Here is a 24644-nt window from a genome sequence, read left to right on the forward strand (position 1 = left end):
AGGGGATATCTGATAATTAATTCTGATACATAATATGAGGGGTATACAGAGTAAATGTAGGAAAGCTTTTTCCACTGAGGTTAGGTGAAATACAAACCAGAGGATATGGGTTAAAGGTGAAAGGGGAAATGTTTAGGGGGAACATTAAATGCAGGCTCAATTTTAACACTGAAGGAAAATTTGGACAGGTACATGGATGGGGAGGGTATGGTGGGATTATAGAATGGGTGCAGAGCTGTGGGATTAGGCAGAATAATAGTTCGGCACAGGGCTGAAGGCTGTAATGTTCGATAGTTCTAATAGCATTATAGCCATCCAAAACTGAGGCCACACTTGGTGCACTGAGTGCATTTCTGGTTATCCCATTTTGGAAGGATACAGAGGCATTGGAAAGGGTACAGGACATTGCCTGAATTAGAGGATATGTGTTAACGGAGAGGAGCTAAACAAATTTGGGTTGTTTTTGCTGGGAGGTTATAAAGTCATGAGACCCTTTGATAGAGTGGACAGGCAGAATCTTCCCCCAGGTACAATGGCCAAACGCTAGCAGACATGCATTTAAGATGAGGGGCAAAAGTTTAAAAGGAGATGCGAGGGGTATTTGTTTCATTTTACACAGAGAGTGGTGGGTGCCTGGAACGGGCTGCCAGGAATAGTGGTGGAAGCAGATACTATTGTGGAGTTTAAGAGACTTCCAGATAGACATGCAGTGCTCTCCATAACATTTGTGACAAAGACACTTTTTTTCCTTTATTTGCCCGTGCTCCACAGTTTTAAATTTGTAATCAAGCAATTCACATGCCCTTAAAGTGCACATTCCAGATTTTAATTCACAGTTATTTGTACACATTTTGGTTTGAACATGTGGAAATTACAGCCCTTTTTATCCATAGCCCCCTCATTTCAGGCCACCATAATGTTTGGGACATTTGGTTTCACATGTGTTTGCAAGTTCTCAGGTATGTGAATTGCTTCATTGGTGCTAGGTTTGCTCTAAGTGTTTGATCACCTTTGGAGTCTGTAGCTGCCAATTTCTCAACATGAGGACCAGAGTCCCAAAAAGAAGCCATTTATGAGGCTGAAAAACCAGAATAAAACAGTAAGAGATCGTCTAAACCTTGGGATGACCAAAATCAACAGTTTGGAACATCATTAAGAAGAGGGTCCTGGTGAGCTCAGTAATCGCTAAGGGCCTAGTATTCCAAGGAAGACCTCACCTCCACTGCTGATGACAGAAGAATTCTCCTTATAATGAAGAAAAATCCCCAAAAGCCTGTCTGACAGACCAGAAACACTCTTCAGGAAGCAGGTGTGGATATGTCAATGATGACTGTCTGCAGAAGACTTCATAAACAGAAATAGAGATAACACTGCAAGGATGGCCAAATTAGTTTGCCCTAGGAAGTATTTAAAAGAGCCTAGAAAATTCTGGATATAAGGTCTTGGAGATGGACAAGACCAAGATTAACCTGTATCAGAGTGATGGCGAGAGCAAAGTGTGGAAGCGTAAAGGAACAGACCAAGATCCATAGCAATCGCCTCGCCTGTGAAACGTGGTGGTGGGGGTGTTATGGCCTGGGCACGCATGGCTGCCACAGGAACTGGCACACCAATCTTCATTGATGATGTAACTGCTGGTGGCAGTCACAAAATGAATTCTGAGGTATTTAGAAACATCTCATCTGCCCAAGTTTGAGTGAATCTGGAATGTGCACTTTAATGACATGTGAATTGATTACAAATTTAAAACTGTGGAGCACAGGGGCAAATAAAGGAAAAGATGTGTCTTTCTCCCAAATATTATGTAGGGCACTGTAGATCGTGGGCCATCAGGCAGGTGACCCTAAGAGGCATTGTTCTATGTTCCACTATAACCTGGAGTAATGCCACAAGAAATGGGACATGTCGTCAAGATATTCTGGCCCAAAGCCCCCCCCCACAAAAGGTGGTTTCAGTTCACTTCCCTGGTTCAGGTCAGGCACTGCCAGAGTGGCTCTGCAAATGCCATTCAAACCAGAGGGCTGGGAGCATCCCAGGGCAGAGGTCACAGAATCCACCCAACCTGCAGGAGCCAGGGCTGCTTTTCACCATCCTGTGCCAACAGCGCTGTATGTAGCAGGCAAACAGGGGCAATCAAGCAAGGCAAAACAAGAATGGATCCTGAAGGGCCTCGGGCACTGAATTTTTCCTGATCGTATCGGAGGTTTGGACCTGGAGCTCGGGATGCTGACATGTGCCTGCAGAGGCTACGGGAGCACTGGAGGCGAATCCAGACACTCAGTGACTCTGGAGGGAATCTCTCTTATTGTAAGGAATAATATACACGGTGACTCTGTTTGCCTTACAGCAGACAGAGGTTGACATAGATCATGTAGATTACATTTTTGTGTATTATTATGTGACAATAAAAGGAACTTCGAACAATTGACTCGAGGAACTCAGCAGGTCAAGCATCTTCTGTGGAGGGGTGAGGCAACGAATCTTGACGCTTCGGGTCAACCCCTTTACCAAGGTGGAGATGGGATATCGCCGGTATAAGAGGGTGGGGTTAAAGTCAGATGGAGCCAGGTGTGTGCGTATGTGTAGGAGGGATTAGGGGGAAAACACTTACAGGTTCTGTTTGATTGGTCCTGAAAACAGGCAGGGGTCTCCTGGTTTCTGCCTCTGTCTGTGCTGCAGTGCAGGCCTCCTGCACCCCAGGGCTGAGATGGAAGGCACGGCCATGGTTCGCCTGGGGTTCGAGGGAGACAAAACAGGTTAGTATCTGGTTTCCTGCCTGTATGAGAGACAGGAGGTATGGTAGCGTAATAGCCAAACTCTTGGACAATCTGGCAGACTTCTGGAGTGCATACTCAGAAACAAGAATTTGAATTCTAGCAAGGCAGACAGGAGGCTTCAATTCTGAAATTAAAATGGGCTTCAGCAACCACGGGCTTGAGATCGCTCCCTTGACCCATCCCTCCACCTCTTCCATCTTTAGTCCTGCCGCCATCACACTTTTGGGCAACACAGTTAGCAAAGCGGTAAGCGCAATGTCTTTACAGCGCCAGTGACTGGGACTGGACCTGGGTTCGAATCCCACGCTGTCCGTAAAGAGTTTGTATGTTCTCCCTGTGTCTGCATGGGTTTCAGTTTCCTCCCATCATTCAAAATGTACCGGGGGGGGGGGGGGGGGGTGTAGGTTAATGGGGTGTAAATTGGGCAGTATGGACTTGTGGGCTGAAATGGCCTGTTACTGTGCTCTATGTCTATATTTAAACAAAAAAAATTAGTCCAATCCACCGACTGATTTTGGCTTTTCTCCTTCATATTTGTGATATCTCACTCTTGCCTCAATATAGGTTCCCATCCCAAAACCTCATCTGACCATTTCTACTCATAATCTTTGACTTGCTGAGTTCCTTCACGAATGCTTTGATTTGTTCAAGGAGCAGAAAGTGTTGCTTGTATTTTTTTTAAAACACCCTGCAACCATTGAGGTCTGTGCCCAAGTTGGCAGCACCTGTAATTAGCAGTGGACCACAAGAGGTTGCAGACTCTGGAAGTGCATGGACTGTTGCAGGGCACCAGAAACAGGGGTGGGGAGGGAAAGAAACATCCTCTGTTGAGGAGAAGAAATGACCCAACAGGACGGTGACCATGGCAGCGGACCAGCAAGGGGGCTCAGGGGCTGAAGGACCACACAGGCGGTGGGCTGCTGGCTCAAGGGAACCAAATGTCAGAACACTTTTCCTGTCTTGTGCATTGGCACCTCCATACCACCAGACAAAAAGGAATACAGTTCAAGTCAGCATTAGATGCACAATATGATCAGTCAACAATCAACATTAAGAAACACACCAAAGTACTGGAACAACTCTTGCATTGTCCAATAACTTAAACAGATGTGTTCTTGAATGGAGGTCCCATTGCATAGGACAGGAGAATGGTACAGAGAGTTGTGTTCTCAGCCAGCGCCATCACAGGCGCCAGTCTTTACCCCATCGAGGACATCTACAAGAGGCAGTGTCACAAGCGCAGCCTCTATCCTCAAGGACCCCACCACCCAGACCATGCCTTCTTCTCACTGCTACCATCAGGAAGGAGGTGCAGGAGGCTGAAGATGAGCACCCAACGGTATGGAAGCAGCTTCTTCCCCTCCATCAGATTTCTGAATTGACAATGCACAACAGACACTACCTCACTTTCTCTTATTATGCACTAATTTAAAACAAAATAACCTTTTTTGAATATTTTATTTTGTTTTTTCCAAAAATTATATATAGTAACATTTTAAATATACAATATATTAAACTTTTTCCTCACAAACACAACAAACAAGTCCCTCCCTCCCTTCCATACACACAGATCCGTTCACCGTCAAAGCTTACATATATTTTAAGTATATAGAGTCTTCTTTGGCTTGGCTTCGCGGACGAAGATTTATGGAGGGGGTAAATGTCCACGTCAGCTGCAGGCTCATTTGTGGCTGACAAGTCCGATGCGGGACAGGCAGACACGGTTGCAGCAGTTGCAGGGGAAAATTGGTTGGTTGGGGTTGGGTGTTGGGTTTTTCCTCCTTTGTCTTTTGTCAGTGAGGTGGGCTCTGCGGTCTTCTTCAAAGGAGGAAACTGCCCGCCGAACTGTGAGGCACCAAGATGCACGGTTTGAGGCGATATCAGCCCACTGGCGGTGGTCAATGTGGCAGGCACCAAGAGATTTCTTTAGGCAGTCCTTGTACCTCTTCTTTGGTGCACCTCTGTCACGGTGGCCAGTGGAGAGCTTGCCATATAACACGATCTTGGGAAGGCGATGGTCCTCCATTCTGGAGACGTGACCCACGCAGCGCAGCTGGATCTTCAGCAGCGTGGATTCGATGCTGTCGGCCTCTGCCATCTCGAGTACTTCGACGTTAGGGATGAAAGCGCTCCAATGAATGTTGAGGATGGAGCGGAGACAACGCTGGTGGAAGCGTTCTAGGAGCCGTAGGTGATGCCGGTAGAGGACCTATGATTCGGAGCCGAACAGGAGTGTGGGTATGACAACGGCTCTGTATACGCTTATCTTTGTGAGATTTTTCAGTTGGTTGTTTTTCCAGACTCTTTTGTGTAGTCTTCCATAGGCGCTATTTGCCTTGGCGAGTCTGTTGGAAACTACGTTTTTATACATATAATAGTTAATTTTATACCTTTTTGTTCCTTTGTGGTCCAGGTATAGCTGCCAGACCTTTATAAAAGTGTCATATTTATTCTTTAAGTTGTATGTGATTTTTTTCCCCCCCCATAGTCATTTCCACAGTCCAACGTGCTGTAAGTAGAGGGAGACAGACTTCCAAGTGATCGCGATACATATTTTTGCTACCGCCAGTGGTATTTTTATAAATGAGATTTGATATTTGGCTAATTTCCATGAAATTCCCTAATAGATAGAGCTCCGGGTCGCCAATGAAGGTTATCCTGATTAATTTTTCTGCAATTCCTTGCAAAAGTGACCTCTCTTTCTCGCATCACCACATGGCATGTAGAAAAGTTTCTGTCTCAGTCCCACATCTGAAACATCTCTGAAATTTTGGCTTCTGATTTTAAAATAAAACTTTTGGTAATATTTGGACCTGTGATGCTGTTGCAAAATCACGAAGTTCGTGACAATAAATTCTGATTCTGCACAATGCTCGTGAGCCCACCAGGCGGCAGCAAAGTTTAGCATTGCAGGGCACAACTTTCTCTGTGAGTACACCAGAGAACCTTCAATCGTTTTTATTGACTCAACATTCAGGATGCTTTTATTATCATGTAATTATTAAACAAAAGTAATATTACACAAAATTAGATTTAGTCTAGATTCACTATCAGCAGAAATTGCCCTGTTCCCCTTAGAAAGAGAAGCAAAAGAGAGTCTCCAAGTGTCAACTCCAGCACTCCCTCAGCCTCAGTTGAGTCCAAACCATCTGCAACCAAGTTTCAAATCCAAACCTCTGATACAATCAGGAAGCTTTCAGCGCCCGAGGAGTCTCGGGAGCCCTTCTTGCCCTGAGCATCCTGGTTCCAATAGCTGGTACCTCTTCAGCCTGTCTCAAGCCAGTCTCCAGCAGTCCACAGCCTGGTGCAATACCCTTGACCCATCACCAGTAGTTTGTATGGGTTCCTTGCCTGCCACCTGCTTGTTCTTCAGCCACAGAGCCCCTCACAGGTCCACTGTCATGGTCACCATCCCGTAGCTCACCTCTTCTGTTTCTCCTTCTCAAACAGGGGTGGGTGCTCTCCTCGTTTTCTGGAACCCTGCACCAGTCCTCTGCTTCCCTGGAGTCTGCAACCCCTTGAGGACACTGTCAGAATAGGTGCTGCCATCTTGCGCCAGACCCTGCAGTGGCAGGATTTTAAAATAAACTGTTGGCTCCTTTAACAGGCTGTTTAAGGCCTCATTCTTGGGACACAAACTGTACAGAGAATGCCAGCATTTATTGCCCATCCCTTGCTGCTCAGAACCAAAGTGTAGTTTGGAGTCAGCCACACCAGTAGGTCTGGAGTCACACAAGACAGGGACGCGGATAAGGACAGTAGACTTACTTCGCTGAAGGACACGGGTGAACCAGCTGAGTTTTTAAATGCTCCATGGTCACCACTGCAGAGTCTATTCCTGTGAACATGATGTTTGTGTCTGCTTGTCCCATATGCCAACTTGAGTCCTGTATTCTTCTGCTTCTTTCCAAGAATCGATGCAAATGCCCTTTAAATACAGTATTGCAATTGTACAACACAAACAGGAGTGTTAATAAGCTGGGGACACATGAGAGACTGGAATCTGGAACACTATCTACTGGAGGACCTCAGCAGGTCACGCAGCATCGATAGGGAGTGAAGGGCAACCAACGTTTCAGACCTGGGCCCTTCATCAGATTACCCTTTACTTTCTATGGATGCTGCACAACCTGCAGAGTTTGTCCAGCACATCTCTGTATTGCATTTGACCCCAACAGAACCAGGCATTGAAACTGGGATTGGAAAGGCTGCTGAGGGCAAGAAAGGCTTCCGAGGGACGTGGGGTACTGAAGGTTTCCTGATCGTATCAGATGTTTGGGTTGCCAATGGGTAGAACAGGAATCTGTAACAAGTTCATTGTCATTTTTGGACAGAATTAGGAGCAGTTGAAGAATGGGTCATTAGAAGTTAAATTGTCTCCAATCCAATGCTTTTCTTATTAGCTGCACTGGGTGGGTCACGTCTCCAGAATGGAGGACCATCGCCTTCCCAAGATCGTGTTATATGGCACCAAAGAAAAGGTACAAGGACTGCCTAAAGAAATCTCTTGGTGCCTGCCACATTGACCACCGCCAGTGGGCTGATATCGCCTCAAACCGTGCATCTTGGCGCCTCACAGTTCGGCGGGCAGCAACCTCCTTTGAAGAAGACCGCAGAGCCCACCTCACTGACAAAAGACAAAGGAGTAAAAACCCAACACTCAACGCCAACCAACCAATTTTCCCCTGCAACCGTGTCTGCCTGTCCCGCATCGGACTTGTCAGCCACAAACGAGCCTGCAGCTGACGTGGACTTTTACCCCCTCCATAAATCTTCGTCCGCGAAGCCAAGCCAAAGAAAAATATATCTGGGTCAAGGCCAAAATTGAAACTTAATGTTTTAAATGGAATTTGTGAAAATTGCTTCAGCAGTTGCAAGAAAATGTAGAGCAGTGACATGGAAATCGGGAATGGACAGATGGCACGCTGAAATCCATAGTGGCATAACCTCTTGAGAATATTACATATAATTTAAGAAATAAACACATTTTCTTGAAAATTTGATACCCATATTTACATATTGTATGTATTACATTATGAAAACTATTTCCTAAACTTCAAGAACCTCATTAACTCCTTGGAATGTTTAATATTGTAAAGGCAAAATTTGATTGTGTTTCTTGCATCTTTTTCTTTAGGGCTATTATTATTACTTGGGGGAAGGGTCTATACTATGTATTACTAATTTGAGATGTATGAGGGATATTTTCTGTATCTAGATCTTAACCCAGTGGTTCTCAGCCTTTATCTTTCCACTCACACCCCACTTTAAGTCATCCCTAGGCCACTGGGGCTCTGTGATTAGTAAAGTGGATGGTGGGTGGGTAGGGAAGGTTGAGAATCACTGCTCGAGACCCAGTTGTTACTGAAATATTTTGGAGAAAAACTGTCATTGGTCCATTTCCTTTGGAGTTCTGAAACCATGAGGGACGATTAAAACAGTGGGTTTCAAACTTTTTATTTCCATCCACATCCCACCTTAAGCAATCCCTTACTCATTACAGAGCATCGATGGCCTAGGGATTACTTAGTGAGTGGAAAGCAAAAGGTATTAATGCACGTATGGAAACAAATAAATATTTTAAAAGTTCATGGTCATCTCTTGGATTTTTTTTTCTTTCTCCTAGGTTTCTGTAGGGGGTCATTGACCCCACTGGTATTTGGGTTTTTCGTATCTGTAGGACTTTATTCTTAGTTGCATCGGGGCAAAGGGGGGGTGGGGGGAGGATTAAAAAAAAAACAGACTCTGGATGTTATACTGGTATTGGAAGAGATTGCATTGTATATGTGAATTTAAATCAAAAATACATTATTTTTTTTAAAAGTTCATTGCCATCTGATTATACAGCTTCTTCTTCTTTGGCTTGGCTTCGCGGACGAAGATTTATGGAGGGGGTAAAAGTCCACGTCAGCTGCAGGCTCGTTTGTGGCTGACAAGTCCGATGCGGGACAGGCAGACACGGTTGCAGCGGCTGCAGGGGAAAATTGGTTGGTTGGGGTTGGGTGTTGGGTTTTTCCTCCTTTGCCTTTTGTCAGTGAGGTGGGCTATAATCTGACGAAACAGCGTTCTCTGGTCCTCAGTGCAAAACGCGCAGACACACAACCAGACGTGACACACATACAGACAAGGAGATGGGAGAAAAACACTGGGACAACAGGTGGCTTCATGACACTCACCAGCTGGCAGAGTCTGGCAACCACAGGCACGCTCCTCACCAGCATCCCTGAGGAGAAAGGAAGTCAGCAACTTTTTAAAAACACTTGCCACAAAACTCCCAATACAGGGAGAAGGGATCTTCTGTGAACAAACCCACAGGATATCTCCAGCATACAGCTGTGTAACGAGCAGTTTACAGGGTTGCACTGATAATGAAGTTAGACAAGTCTGTGGATGCTGCAATTGTAGTTTAATACACAAAAGTGCCGGAGAAACTCAGTAGGTCACACAGCATACTTAGAAAACAAAGATGTACACTAAAACCCTCTGGAATCCGGCCCCCATGGGAATCAGTAGATGCAAATTTTCCGGTTATGTGGATTGGCGCACTAGCCACGAGCACAGGGGTTTTTATTTCTCACCTACCACCTTAAGTAATCTGCGGTTAGTTAGGGATTTCTTAAGGTGGTGGTATGAGAGTGGGGGGAAAAGGTTGAGAACCCCTGTGCTGGGTGGGTGTCAATTTTAAACAAATTTTTGTTTAAACCTACTTATTATCCATTAATTTTTCCACAGGTTCTTGATTCTGGATAACCAATGAGTAGGGATCGCTGTGTGATCAGTTGAGTTTCTCTCGCATTTTGTGTATGAAACACCAGAGGAAGAGGAGTTAAAACCAAGCAGGGCCAGATGAGGGTACTATTGTGGGGTTCATTCAGCAACCCCACCGCCGTGGGCAAGAAACTGTCATTAAGCCTGTTTGAGCACATTTTCAGCCTCTGAAACCTTGTCCTTGATGGGAGGATGAAAGGATGTGTTCAGGTTGTGGTGGATCTTTCTGTACACCTTCTTTCTTTCCTGGACACTGGAAGACATAGATGGAGTCCATGGAGAGGGAAAGGAAGAGTTTGTTCTGTGCTGCCTTCACCACCTTCCATAATTTCTTCTGATCTTGAACAAAGCAGCTCCGCACCATGCTGTGATGCATCCAGTAAGTCTGAGGCCGACAGCAGTAAAACATGAAAGTCTGCAGGTCAACTGGCCAGAGTGGACTTTATACAGCAAAGATGATCAACGTTTCAGCCTTGAGCCCTTCATCAAAGTAGGATGCCTTGACGCTGGTCATCTTTGCTGTATAAAGTCCACTCTTTGACCAGTTTAGTTTCTCCAGTGTTGTTTTTGCTGCTGTGGAACAGGGCACCTGAAGAAGTTGCTGAGGGGCAGGGACGACACGTCAAACTTCCTTGGTCTTTTCCTTCCTTTCATATCATCAATTCCATGCCCATTCTTTCACTATCCTCCTATGAGAAAGTCTTCTCAAAATACAATTATATTCCACCCACTGGTTCCCAAATTTTCCACTAGTCCAGTGGATCCCAACCTTTCTCTTCCCACTCATATAGTCATCCCTCGGCCATCGGGGCTCTGTGATCAGTAAAGGATGGCTTAAGGTGGGAAGGGAAGGTTGAGAATCGCTGCTCGAGACCCAATTGATATTTGGCTGGAGAAAAATGGTCGTTGGCCCATTTCCTTTGGAGTTCTGAAATTGTGCACATAACGAATCAATGAGGAATGATTAAAACAGTGGGGTTCAAACTTTTTCTTCCCACCCACATCCCACCTTAAGCAACCCCTTACTGATCACAGAGTACCGATGGCCTAGGCATGACTTAATGTACTATGTGAGGGGGGAAAAAGGTTGAAAACTACTACACGAGATTGCACAAAATCTAGATTTCTACAGGTATATCATGGAGAATATTCTGACAGGTTGCATCACTGTCTGGTATAGAGGTGTCAATGCACAGAACAGAAAAAGCCTACATAGTTGTCAACTTGGCCAGCAACATCACGGGCACCAGTCCTCACTCACTCCATGGAGGACATCTACAAGAGACGGCATCTTAAGAAAGCAGCCTCTATCCTCAAGGAGCCCCACCATCCAGGCCATTCCATCTTCTCACTGCTACCATGGGGAAGGAAGAACAAGAGCCTGAAGATGAGGACCCGATAGCACAATAACTTCACCCCCGGTCATCAGATGCACCAATTTATTTTTAAATTAACATGTTGCAATATTTTCATCTGCTGCACTGCTGCAAAACAACAAATTTCATGACATGTTCGTGACAATAAATTCTGTCTCTGAGATAAAACCTCAGAGAATTTCAATAGGTTTCTCTTACATGATTTTCCTCATCAACCTGTTCATTCTGCTCAATTGCATAACATTTTTTTTGATACACTTATCATCAATTCCAGCATGTACCAGTTTCCAAATAAAGGTCAGTAGTTTCCAGTTATCTCACTCTCTCTTTTCTTAAATTGTGGTCACATTTGCTATCCTTCAATATACCAGAACCATTCCAGAATTTGGAAGGTTTATGACCCATCATCTCCATGGCCAGCTCACATAAAATATGGATCATTACATCTTTAGGAGTTGAGTTTTCAGGTTACTTTTCTCAAGCAATTGCTTTAACCATTCAAGTGGATTGTCACATGTGCCAAGATATAATGATAGGGGTTGAGTTATTGTACTGGAACCTGTTTCCCCCTTTTATGATAAAGGGATTGACATCAGATTACTTTTGCTTCAGGCCTGATCCCTTCTTCAAGGTACGAGTGAAAAACACAGGCTTCTGAATTAAAGGTTGAGAATAGAAAGGGGAAAGAATGAAAGGGGAAAGTCTCCTTTCACTCTATTCCCTTTCCCCTCCATCTCCATTTACTGATTCCTCAAGCCCTGTCTTTTTCTTTCTCCCCTTTTAGAGCTAGAAATCTCAACTTTTCTCTTATCATATCCAATTAAAACCTTTTGCCTGTTGGACTGTACTCTTCTCCCTCCCATTCTTCCTTCAGCCTTTAATTAAAACACTAGTAATTCATACTCAAACCTTGATGACTCAGATCTAAAACGACAGTACCTATGGACGCTGTGAGAGCAGCTGAGGCCCTCCAGCATCTGTGTTTTGACTACAATCACAGCATCTGCAGACTTTCATATTTCATTCTACCCAAGGATATTGCCGGACCTGTTGAGTCCCTCCAGCTTCTTGTCGTTAACTGTAATGAATCTGAACCCTACCACAACCCACGACATGAACCCTTCGTCCACACCCCCCCCCCGACATGAACCCTTCGTCCACACCCCCCCCCGACATGAACCCTTCGTCCACACCCCCCCCGACACGAACCTTTCAACCCCACCCCCCCGAGATGAACCCTTCGTCCACACCCCCCGACACGAACCCTTCGTCCACACCCCCCGACACGAACCCTTCGTCCACACCCCCCCGACACGAACCCTTCGTCCACACCCCCCCGACACGAACCCTTCGTCCACACCCCCCCGACACGAACCCTTCGTCCACACCCCCCCGACACGAACCCTTCGTCCACACCCCCCCGACACGAACCCTTCGTCCACACCCCCCCGACACGAACCCTTCGTCCACACCCCCCCGACACGAACCCTTCGTCCACACCCCCCCGACACGAACCCTTCGTCCACACCCCCCCGACACGAACCCTTCGTCCACACCCCCCCGACACGAACCCTTCGTCCACACCCCCCCGACACGAACCCTTCGTCCACACCCCCCCGACACGAACCCTTCGTCCACACCCCCCCGACACGAACCCTTCGTCCACACCCCCCCGACACGAACCCTTCGTCCACACCCCCCCGACACGAACCCTTCGTCCACACCCCCCCGACACGAACCCTTCGTCCACACCCCCCCGACACGAACCCTTCGTCCACACCCCCCGACACGAACCCTTCGTCCACACCCCCCGACACGAACCCTTCGTCCACACCCCCCGACACGAACCCTTCGTCCACACCCCCCGACACGAACCCTTCGTCCACACCCCCCGACACGAACCCTTCGTCCACACCCCCCGACACGAACCCTTCGTCCACACCCCCCGACACGAACCCTTCGTCCACACCCCCCGACACGAACCCTTCGTCCACACCCCCCGACACGAACCCTTCGTCCACACCCCCCGACACGAACCCTTCGTCCACACCCCCCGACACGAACCCTTCGTCCACACCCCCCGACACGAACCCTTCGTCCACACCCCCCGACACGAACCCTTCGTCCACACCCCCCGACACGAACCCTTCGTCCACACCCCCCGACACGAACCCTTCGTCCACACCCCCCGACACGAACCCTTCGTCCACATTACCTCCCTCCCACATTAACCCTTCGTTCTCCAGCCATTTTAACCATAAACACTTCTCGATTGGGTCCATACAGGTTGGTTACAAAACCAGCCCTAGAAAGCCAGGACACGGAGCGTTGGAAGTCCCTGAAAACCTCGGACTGGGCCCACGGAGACCATCAGGAACCAGCCGGAGGATGAGTCCAAAACCAGCGCGCGCGTTGGAAGCCCCTGGACACGGGAGTCCAAAGCGGTACTCGCTCCCCCTCCCCTCTGGCTCTTCCTTACCGATCAGGGCGATTCTCCACAGCTCACGCGCCCCGTTGACTGGGCGCCGCCATCTTGTTTGCGCTCGGAACACTTCCGGTAAAGGTCAAGAGGTCGCCACAACCACCCCCCCGCGAATCATTCCCCCTAAAGTTCATACCACAGATGGCGACACCCTCCCCGCCTTCCCCCCCCTCCCCTCTCTCTCTCTAATGCAGAGACAGCTTTACCTAATATTAAAGACGCGGGTCGCCCCCTGTTGTCAGTAAAGGAACATCTTCCACCGGGCTTCTCTCCCCGTTGCTATAGCGAGGAGGCCGGTTGCCAAGGCTCGCTGCCCGACCCTGGTGGGGCGAGACTCCTTGCTCTCGCCTCCCCCACCCCACCCCAGTTTCCCCAGCGGTCGTGCGAGGAGTCAAAAGGGGTTTCTATTCCGATCAAATAAACCCTTCCCCCCCCCCCACCGCGGGGTCTGATGGGTAACTGTCACCATCCCTGACATTAAACCCCGATTCTTCGGCCCACAAACATTCCGCCACTGATGGAGAATAGTCCAGATGGGGAATGTTTGGAGGATCTGTCCTTTTTTTTCTTGTTTTTTTTTAAAAAGGGGGTTGAGTGCCTTCTTCACTTTGTCGCCCCTCTCTCCGCGCGCAGTGCATTCTGGGCCACAGATCACGACCTTGGGAATAAATTAACGCGCGATTCTTTCTCTTCTCCCCCTCCCCTCCCTCCTCTATTCTAGTTGTAAACCCACCGCAGAATCTTCTCTGGCAGCAAAAGGAATGAGGAGAGGCGACGTCCGTGGGGAAGGACGGCTCGGCGGCGCAAGGGGTTGTGGGTAAGGCGCCGGGCAAGACAAGGAGGTGTTTTAAATTATTTTATTTTTTGGCGGCGAGCAGGGGCCGGGGTTTTTTTTCGGGTGAGGCGCCCGACCCGGGGCCCCCGATGGGTTTTGGAGCGGGGGTTGGGGTCGGGGTCCGGCGGCTGCAGCGCCCTCCGTGTCGGGACGGCGCGGCGGCCATTTTGTGTTTATCTCTCCATGGCGCACTTGGAGCGGCTGGTGTCATCTCCGCAGGAATAGTCAGAGGAGGAGGAGGAGGAAAGGAGGAGGGGGGGGGGCGAGATAGCTCACGGAACACACCCCCACCCCCCCTCACCCGCAAAGCAGCCGCCGGGCGCGCGCTTGTGTGGAAAGTGGTTCAAAACAGCCCCAGAAATGTGTCCCTGAAGCAAGAGGTGGGGGGGAAGAAACAATTGGGCGCTCTCTCTCTCTCTCTCTCTCTCTATTGGGTTCCCCCCTCCCCCCGGTGCCATGTGTGAGAGGAAGCCCGTTTGAGGAGCAGGTAAGCGTGGTGGGGGGGGGGGGGGAATGGTGCCTTGTGTCAGCGATCTGGGTGGTGGTGGTGGAGGCGGCCGCTGTTAAATGTCTCAAATCTGCCAGTCAGAGGGGGTTTAAAGGTGGCCCTTTTTATTTGGACGGATCTCTCTCTTTAAATAGATCGCCCGTGTTTGGGGGTTGGGTTGAAGAATTAATGCGTGTTTCCCCCCCCCATTCCATCCCATCCCATCCTTGCACCTTTATGACTTTTTCTTTTGGTTTCCAGCGAATTGAAATGGCTGTTTGCTTCCCATCAACCCCTGACGTGTAGTTTGTACTTAAAAAAAAAGTCCTATTCTTACAAGCTTGCCTTGATGAAAGGGTTCAAGATTGAAACGTTGGTTATGTTGACCTGCTGTTGTGCCTTTACTTTCAACCACGGTGTCTGCAGACTTCCCACTTGCAATCTTTTCTCCTTTCTACACAATCCCCCCCCCATGTGGATTCATTTTCTTCTATGTTTTGGATCAGTCTTTGGCGTGCAGTCAATTTTCTCACCATTCTGACCTTGATTTAGCACAACTTTTACTTCTGTCCCAGGTTTGTTGGCTTTTGGTTGAATCCTTTGACAGGATTGATCAGCATTATGATACGGATCTTCTTCCTCCAAACGTCGATTTGTTGTTCCTTCCTGGGTTAGACAACTTAGTTTTGCTGTAAAAGCACATCACTGGAGAAACTCAACTGGCCAAACTGTACTTTATATAACAAAGATAAATAATCAATATTTCTGGCTTGAGTCCTTCATCAAGGTATCATACCGTATCAAAGGTCTCAAGTCTGAAACGTTGCTCTATAAAGTACCTGCTGAGTTTCACAGCATTGTGTTTTTACTTCAACTACAGCACCTGCAGACTTTTGTATTTTTAGTTTTGCTGTTACGTTAATGTTTTTTTATAACTGAAAGAACTTTTTTGATTTTCCAAATAGTGTTAGTCACGTTAGGAATCAAGCAGGACCATGACATATTCAGCGAACGTTAAATTTGAAAGCGAATTTTTGGAGTGTGATTGGACTTGGATCTGCAGTCAAGAAAGTGATTTGTGGTAGTTAACCTGAACTTTAATGTAGAAGAAAGCAAAATGGCTAGGGGCTTTTCTAGTGATGTGGTTTCATTGTATCTTGTTTTAAGATTACATTTTGAAGTCAGATGTTTTGATGTTGTTTGGTGCAAGTGAAGTATCGCTTTTACTAACCCTTCAAAAGGATGCAAAACTGTTGTTGGTAGAAACTTTCTCATTCTGCTGGCTGCTGCCTCAACCTTAATTGCAGCTCAAGAAGCCTGATTTTTTTCAGGTACACTTACTGGAAACAGAAGACCCACTTTACTGAAAGTGAATGGTCTTTGTTGAAACTTTTTTTTTGTTCTTGTTATGAGGCCATCATGTACAACAGTGTGAAACAGTTGACCCCAAGTACCCCTGATGCTTCTCAGAAATGGTCTGGAATCTCACATTTACACTGTAGACAGCGTGCACTCACTTGCAGTGAAGTGTTTAAAATGCTTGGATGTACAGGCAGTTCAGTAAAACCAATGTTAGTACTTTTATATTACTTCCCAATATGATATTGCAAATATCAGTATCTGGAAAAAATGTAAGTGATGTTGTGAATGATTGGGAAGCATGTTTGGATATGCAACTATATTTGGGATAGAGGCTTTTTTTTGCAGTTAAATGTTTCCATTTGATTTAATTGCTTCAACATGCCACTTATGGTAAGACTTAAACACCAGTCTTGCTGAGAAGTTGACATGGGATGTATCGTTGTAGACTGATTAAAAATTGAGTACCTCTTTGAGGTTATGGTAATTAAATGATAAAATGGTTCTGGTTTGTGTTTTCAGCACCTATTGAATTTCTACAGTACTAAATGGTTGTTACTGGACTAATATCCATGGGCCTGGACACGAGTTTGAATCCCACCACAACAGATGGAGAATTTTAAATTCAAGTAAGAAAATTAATTTGGAATAAAATTCTGTTGCACATGACGTTCAAGAGGGAGGTTGATTAAGGGACTGCTTCTGATGTTGTCTGCGAGGATTTTCATAAGGCATTTGCTGAAGGCAGCACAAAAGGGCTGGTTTGTGACATCGAGTCCCAGAAAGTTAAATGGTCATAAACAATTTTAAGTTTGAAGGCAAAATCTACTGTATAACGTTGTTTAAGAAGATGAGTATTTCCTGGACTGAAAGGCGGTAGTAGTAAATGATTTTTTTAAGGTTGGCAGATAATGAACCATGTATCCTTGCAGTCAGTGCTGATGACCCTATTTTTAAAATATATTAATGACTTTGTGCACGGGAGTTAAAATCTCCAAATTTGATCACAATGCCAAGCTCGGAAGTGGTGATAAACAGTGAAGCCAATCATCATGAACTTCAGCAAGATGCAGCTGGTTGAAGAGATAGCCAGGTGGCAGACAGAATTTAATACACAAGTGTGAAGTGATGCACTTCGGTAGAAATGATAAAGAAAGAAAACATTGACTAAATGCCAAGATTTGGGTATGCTTCAAAATGAAAGGGTATGTTGAGAGTTGCTAGCAAAGAACTTGGGATCCAGGGGTTTATAGATGGAAGCAGAGCAAAAAAAAAGTCACTTATTTCAACCTGAGCAAAATACTGGCAGGCTAAAACTGGAACTATTGTGTTCAGTTCTGGACTCCACACTTGATGAAGGATGCAAAGGCTTCTAGAGAGAATAAAGATTAACTAAAATGGTGCCAGAGATTTCAGGGACAGAGTGAAGAAGCTGTTTTTTCTTCTTTTAGAGGAAGGAAGTTTGAGAGGCGTACACAAAATTGTAACTGATTCTGATATTGTAAATGAAAGCAAGTTGTTTTCATTGGAATGTGGTTTGACAACCAGTGAACACAAATATATAGACATGAGGGCAAAAAGGAGAGGATGCCATACACCAATGGTTCTCAACTCACCCCCCCCCCCCACATACAACCTTCAGTAATCCCTTACCTACGACTGAGCACCTATGGAGAGTAGTTGTAGAATTAATTGCCTGGAAATTGGATTAATCATTACTTTCAAAACTGAATTGGATTCCACTTCATAATTTGTAGAGCATTAGGGGAAGAGTAGGGAATGGGACTCTTCATTCACAGTAACGATCCTGTGGTAATCACGAGCTACTGCATTGTTGTGTAAATCCAGTTCTTTTTTTCTAGAAAGGAAATTTTCCTTGTTACTTCACTTAGCTGCTTCTATGAGACCAACCTTGTTCTTAACTGCCCCCTAGAATAGGCTTGCAAGCTTCTGAGTTTGAAGGGCAATGGCACAGGTAGTAGTCAGCCATGTGCATGTGAGTGAAGACTCGCCTCTTCCTGGAATAGTTCACTGTGAAATTCTGCTCACTGCAACCTTTTTAATCTCAACTGATCTTCGTGAGAATAGTTTACAGGGCATATCACCTGCCGCGTCCATGTGCTGAAAGGCCGTTAGGTCAGATTACAAGTATTTGTATTTTGCCAGCAATGAATGTATCCGTGAAGTTGAAATTATCTACCCTTAACTGTTTTTATTTAAAATAGTATTGTACCATTTGGGAGTGACATGGAGGACAAATAACTGTGTGTAGTCTGTGCAAAACATGATATGTCTTGATGAGAGAGTGATTCAAAAGTTTCAGTCCTTAAATTAGCATAGTTTACTTTTTTAATTAAAAAAATTGAACATGTCATAGTTGTCTTTTTTTTATACTTGAAACTTAATATTTCATAAACCATAGGGCACAGAAAAATATCAATCCAATCAATGTTGATCAAACTGATTATCAGCTGGATAATCTTTTAAGTTTTGTTGGTAGGTTGCTGTTTGTGAACTTGAGTCGACTTAATTTTCATGACTGGAGGCTTTACAACCACTCCTTTTGAATTGTGATAACTGTAATAGTTTGCCTGCATTTCTCTATTTTGAGTTGTTTGAGATTGAAGGCCATGATTTTTTTCCAAAAATAGACTTCATTCACAATAAATTATTTAGAGAAAAGAAAATCGTTCAAAGTTTTTTTCCACCCATCGTGCCAATCATATCTCTGCATTCCCATCAAAGTACATTGTTACATTTGACTTCTTAATACCCTGTTACCATCCCTGTGATGCTTTGACACTTCTTCGCCTCCCCCGTTATTGGAGAGCCTTCCCCTTGGTCTCATCCCATCAATGCCTGTTAATAGGACTCGAGAATAGGTCCTTATGTTGGCTGCACCAAGCCTCTGTGCTTTCCTCAGCGTGTACTCCTGCAGCCTGTTGGTCTTTCAGCATTCTGAGATGTCGGCAGCATTCGTGGACTGACATCTCCGTGTGCTGAAAGACCAACAGGCACCTTTCACCAAGTTGGTCTCCAGCAGTTCTGGTTGTCTGACTCTGTGTTCGTCCCCAGGAACAGCGTGTAGATCAGAAAGTCCTCTGGGGATGAACCATGACAAGGACCCCTTGCATCTTACGCCACACACTCTGTGAATCAACAAAGAGGTGGGCGATTGTCTCCACTGCAGCTATCTCGAATACAATGCGCATGGTGGGTGATGCTATGGTTTTATAGGAAGGATCTGACTGGAGGGTAGCTCTCTCTGCCTCCTGGTGCCTGTTTGAGCCCTCGTATTGAAGCATTCCGCAGATGACCTGTACAGTCTGCTCAGGGAACAACCCTACCGGGTCCATTGAGTCCTCATGTCTTAGTGTCTGCAGGACTATATCTCGTCTTTATTTCATGGTATGAACGAAAAATAAAGGTGACTTGATGTTCTGTGCTGACCACTGTCATGATCTAGAGTCTTTCTAGGGCAGTGGCAGTGTTGTGATGAAGGAGGAGGTGCTTTTTTTATAGATCACCACATCTGGTGACATTGCTGAAGCCAGGACAAAAGGAAATTCCTCAGTGTGATAGCCATTGGAAAGAAGTTGTTCATGATCTGAGAGTCTTCAGGCTTCTGTACTTTCCACTTTAAGGTAGCAGTGAGAAGAGGTTGTGACCAAGGTGGTGTTGGGTGTTGTTTTGAGGCAGCGCCTCACATAGGCTCTCATCAATTTAAGATATCTGAAGGACTTGGCTATGTTTGTAATCTTCTGCATTCCTGGACACTTGAATGACCAAACCATGTTGTGACCATCTAATCCGTATTCTTTCCACAATGCAGAGTTGTTGAAGTTTGATAGAGTATTCAATGGTATGACAAATCTCATCAGACTTTTTAGAACTATTTTTATTCTCCTCGTCCCATCAAATGCACCTGGACCAGAGCCCTCCGTGTATCTATCCAAATTTCTCTTAAATGTAATCAAATCCACATCCACCACTTGAGAGTAGTCGGAGAGAGTTCTGGTACTTTGAGTCAAGCTACTTCCTTCAATCCACATGAACGAGAAGATATTAACTGTTTGCTTGTTATGTTATCTTGCTCCAAACAAATTAGTTGCTGTATTTGCTGTACTTTGTAATTGATTAGTTGTGAGGTGTTTGGCTTTTACTATGCCAGTGAGGCGAAGAGCAACAGCACATGGGCTACACTTTACTGTTGCTGCAAACTTTGAGGTTTCACCCCCAACTAGAGGTTTACTGTGAGGTTATCAAGATTCTTTTATTGTCAGAGAGTAGTACAGAATGTGTACAAAATTGCCATATGCCTGCCATAAGGCAGACAAAGAGTAGCACTTTTAAAAAAACAAGAGAAAGAGGAGCAAAAGAGAGTCTCTTCAGAGTTGCTGAGTGTCCATGGATTCCCTTCCAGTTCTTTCGCAGCCTCTGAGCCACACAGATTAATTGGCAGCCCGAACTCCAGGTCCAAATCTATGACACGATCAGGAAGCCTACAGTACCTCAAGTCTGTTGTGAGCCCATTTTGCCTTTGGCACCCTTTAGTGTCTTGGCTCTGATACCTGGTTCCCATGAGCCAGTCTCCAGCACTCTGTGCGGGTCCCCCGACCGCAAGTCACTTGCAGCCTGTGTAGGTCCCCTGGCCACTGAGGCCCTTTCAGGTCATCGCCCTGTAGGTCAAAAAGCAGATATAACTATAGAAACATTACAGCACACAAAACGGGCCTTTTGGCCCTTCTAGTCTGTGCCAAATTATTATTCTGTCTAGTCCCACTGACCTGCATCCATTCCATAGCCCTCCATACCTCTCCCATCCATGTACCTGTTAAAATTGAGCCTGCATTCACCACTTCAGCTGGTAGCTCATTCCACCCTCCCACCACTTTCTGCGTGAAGAAATTCCCCCTAATGTTCCACATCAACTTTTCCCCATTCTTCCTGAACTTGTGTCCTCTGGTTTGTATCTCACCTACCCTCAGTGGAAAAAGCCTTCTTGCATTTATGTTATCCATACCCATCATAATTTTGTACACCTCTATCAAATCTTCCCTCATTTTTCTACATTCCAGGGAATAAAGTTCTACCCTGTTTAACCTTTCCCTGTAACTCAGTTCCTGAAGTCCCGATAACATTCCAGTAAATCTTCTCTGCACTCTAATTTTATTGAAATCTTTCCTGTAGTTAGGTGACCAAAATGGCACACAATACTCCAAATTTGGCCTCATCAATGTTTTGTACAACTTTACCATAACATCCCAACTCCTATACTTGACACTTTGATATACAAAGACAAATACAGTCTATGAAAAGCTCTCTTTACAACCCTATCTACCTGTGACATCACTTTTGGGGAATTGGGTTTCTGTATTCCTAGATCCCCCATTCTGTTCGCGCTCCTCAGTGCCTTACAATTTACCATGCTTGTCTTTTCAAAATGCAACACCTCATACTTGTCTGCATTAAATTCCATCTGCCATTTTGCAGCCCAGTTTTCCAGCTGGTTTCGATCCATTTGCAAGACTTGAAAGCCGTCCTTGCTGTCCACTACAGCTCCAATCTTTGTGTCTTCTGCAAAGTTACTGATATTTTTCTGTTCTCTTACTTCTTATAGGGTTGGAAATGCTGAATCTAGATGCTACATGACAGGCATTCCATTCTCCAGTTTGTTCTCTGGTGAATAGGTTGGCAAAGCACGGTGAAATGGTCATTAACTAATTGTGTTTTTAAAAATGGAGGTTCTTGTGGTTTCTCATGGTTTTTTCTTGTCTTCTAAAGGTGTTCCCCATCCTCTTTAGATCTGAACTACATTGAATCTCTAAAATGTAGCTTTTGCACATGCATGCAGCAAGTTAATGTAATATGAAAAATCTTTTATGCTGAGAAGAATTTCAAATGTGTTGAAGCATTCAGTTTTTTTGGGGGGGGGCAAGGAATGTAATATTTGGGATTTGAAATTATCGTGTTGCTATGTTTTGGCACTCAAGTTTTTTCCAACCTTTCATAAGTTCATCTTGTAATAGGACCTGCTCTTCTGTGACTGGTCTTCTGGGACCTGAACCTTGAAAATGATCTCTTCTGATTGGATGTGGTGTTGAGGCAGAAGGGAAAATAAAGGGCTTATTTTTTAATTTTTCTGCATGGTTTGTAATGTGAGCCTGGTGTTTGACAACCTGGGAACGAGCCGAACTGGTTTTTGTCTGGATTTATGCCTATGTGCTCTTTGCCAAAAAAGAAAAAGAAGGTTCTGAGAGATTTACAATCAGCTACTTGGCAAAGAAAAGTGCTTCACACCCAACAAGGCCTCCAGCCTTGCTTCACCCAGAGGTGAGAAGAAAACTGGATATGTGATTATTCAGAAGCAGAGATCTTTAAGTGAACAGGCCATAGAGGTGCTGCAAAGTCAATGCTTTGTCGTTGGAGGGGCTTTGGATGAATTGGGCGAGAGCAGGAACAAGCAAAGTCTGATGCATTAGTCAGTCAGGCCAGCAAAATAACAAGGCATGAATCATTAGGATGTATTTCTTGAACAGAAGATGGTTAACTCTGAAGGGAGCATTGTTGGCAATGTTAATTAAAGAACGGCGGAATGTGAGTATATCAAAGAAGAAACTGAACAATATAAATTTGAAGAATTGCTGAGAAAAAGAGGTGGATTTTAAGGAGAATGCTCCAGAACAAATGAGGTGAGACAACAGGGTAATGGCTGCTTTCCAGATCTTGTTTCAGGCACTTGAAGCACTTATATTCTGGTGAAATGGTTTAAACCTGCTTCTGGTTGGTCAAATCTTGATGGGGTATTGTAGGACGCTGTTGATGGTTCAGGGCAAGATTGTGGCAGGCCTTCAGAATAAAATTGAAGCATAGCTTGACTGGGAGCAGAGCTGGTCAGTGGGCCCCAGCGGGATGGGTGACCATGGAGCTTGAGTTCAGATCCAGGTTAGCAGAGTTTGGGATAAACTCTAGTTCAGTGGTTCTCAACCTTTTTGCTCCCCTATTCACATACCATCTTTGGTCTAGTAATGGGAATGTATTATAGACCACCTAATGGGTTGAGGGAATTAGTGGAGCAACTTTGTAAGGAGATCATGTGTAATAAATATAAGATGGCAATTATAGGAGATGTTAATTTTCCACACATTGACTCGGACGCCCAGACTGTAAAAGGGCTGAAAGGGTTGGAGTTTGTCAAATGTGTTCAGGAAAGTTTTCTAATCCAATACATAGAAGGACAGACGAGAGGGGCAGTATTGGATCTCCGATTAGGGAACAAGATAGGTCAGGTGACAGAGGTTTATGTTGGGGAACACTTTGGGTCTAGTGATCATAATAATATTAGTTTTAGCTTAATAATGGAAAAGGACAGGGCTGGGCCTAAGGTTGAGATTCTTGATTGGAATAAGGCAAATTTTGAGGAGATGTGAGAGGATTTAGAGGGTGTGGGTTGGAACAATTTATTTTCAGGGAAGGATGTATCTGATAAATGGAGGATATTCAAAGGGGAAATTTTGAGAGTACAGAGTCGGTATGTCCCTGTGAAGATTAAAGAAAAGGCTAGAAAATATAGGAAGCCTTGGTTTTCAAAGGATATTGGAAATTTGGTTTAGAAGAGAGGGATGTGTGCAACAGGTCTAGTCAGCAGGGAATAGATAGGTGTCTGAGGAATATAAGGAGACTGCTTTGTCAGGCAAGGTAAAATTAGGCTCCTTGAAGATCAGAGGGGTAGGCTATGTGAGAAGTCAGAAGAGATGGGGGAAATTTTAAATGATTATTTTTTCTTCCGTATTCACTAAAGAAAGGAATATTGAGCCAGGTGAAGTAAAGAAAACTAGTAGTGAGGTCATGGATAATGTATAGATTAATGAAGTAGTATTGGCTATTTTAAAGAGAATAAAGGTGGATAAATCTCTGGGTCATGACCAGATATTCCCTACGACCCTAAGGGAAGTTGGTGAACAAATAGTGGGGACTCTGAGAGAAATATTTAAAATGTCACTGGTCACTGGGGAGGTGGCAAAGGATTGGAGGGTAGCTCACGTTGTTCTGCTTTTCTTTTTTTTTTAAAAAAAAAGGCTCCAAAAGTAAATCTGCCAATTAAAGGCTTGTGAGTCTGATGTCAGTGGTGGGTAAATTAATGGAGAGTGTTCTTAGAAATGGTATATACAATTGTTTGGAAAGATCAGGATTGATTAGGAGTAGTCAACATGGTTTTGTACATGGTTTAACAAACCTTATAGTTTTTCAAGGAGATTACTAAGAAGGTTAATGAGAGGAAGGCTGTGGATGTTGTCTATATGGACTTTAGTAAGGCCTTTGGCAAGGTTCCACATAAGAGATCAGTTAGGAAGGTTCAATTGTTTGGTATTAATGTTGAGGTAGTGAAATGGATTCAACATTGTTTGGATGGGAGATGCCAGAGAGTAGTGGTAGAAAATTGTTTGTCAAATTGGAGGCCGGTGACTAGTGGAGTTCCTCAGGGATCGGTCCTGGGTTCACTGTTGTCTGTCATTTATAATTAATGATCTGGGTGATAGAGTGGTAAATTGAATTAGTA

General features: G+C 45.0%; 2 protein-coding genes across 13 annotated transcripts in view; one reads left to right on the forward strand and one right to left on the reverse strand.

Annotated features, from left to right (window-relative positions):
- The window catches only part of dap3 (death associated protein 3), a 34518-nt gene extending 20283 nt beyond the window's left edge, over positions 1–14235 (reverse strand). The window contains exons 1-3 of one of the 3 annotated variants that reach the window (XM_069940573.1): positions 14137–14235; positions 8954–9000; positions 2612–2731 (exon numbers count right to left, since the gene is read on the reverse strand). In XM_069940573.1, the coding sequence (XP_069796674.1) occupies positions 2612–2731; positions 8954–8998 (165 nt within the window). In that variant the 5' untranslated portion in view covers positions 8999–9000; positions 14137–14235. Of the gene's footprint in view, positions 1–2611; positions 2732–8953; positions 9001–13400; positions 13489–13609; positions 13794–14136 lie in introns of those variants that run through there. The other 2 variants (XM_069940574.1, XM_069940576.1) reach the window with 2 other exon arrangements.
- Positions 14020–24644, forward strand: part of ash1l (ash1 (absent, small, or homeotic)-like (Drosophila)) — a 371451-nt gene continuing 360826 nt past the window's right edge. For 5 of the 10 annotated variants that reach the window (XM_069940546.1, XM_069940545.1, XM_069940551.1 and 2 more), the window contains exons 1-2: positions 14377–14725; positions 16607–16713. The gene's annotated coding sequence lies outside the window, so the exon portion shown is untranslated. Of the gene's footprint in view, positions 14246–14375; positions 14726–16606; positions 16714–24644 lie in introns of those variants that run through there. The other 5 variants (XM_069940556.1, XM_069940555.1, XM_069940548.1 and 2 more) reach the window with 4 other exon arrangements.

The sequence above is a fragment of the Narcine bancroftii genome, chromosome 5 (genome assembly GCF_036971445.1).
Source record: "Narcine bancroftii isolate sNarBan1 chromosome 5, sNarBan1.hap1, whole genome shotgun sequence".
In the NCBI taxonomy this organism is placed as follows: domain Eukaryota; kingdom Metazoa; phylum Chordata; class Chondrichthyes; order Torpediniformes; family Narcinidae; genus Narcine; species Narcine bancroftii.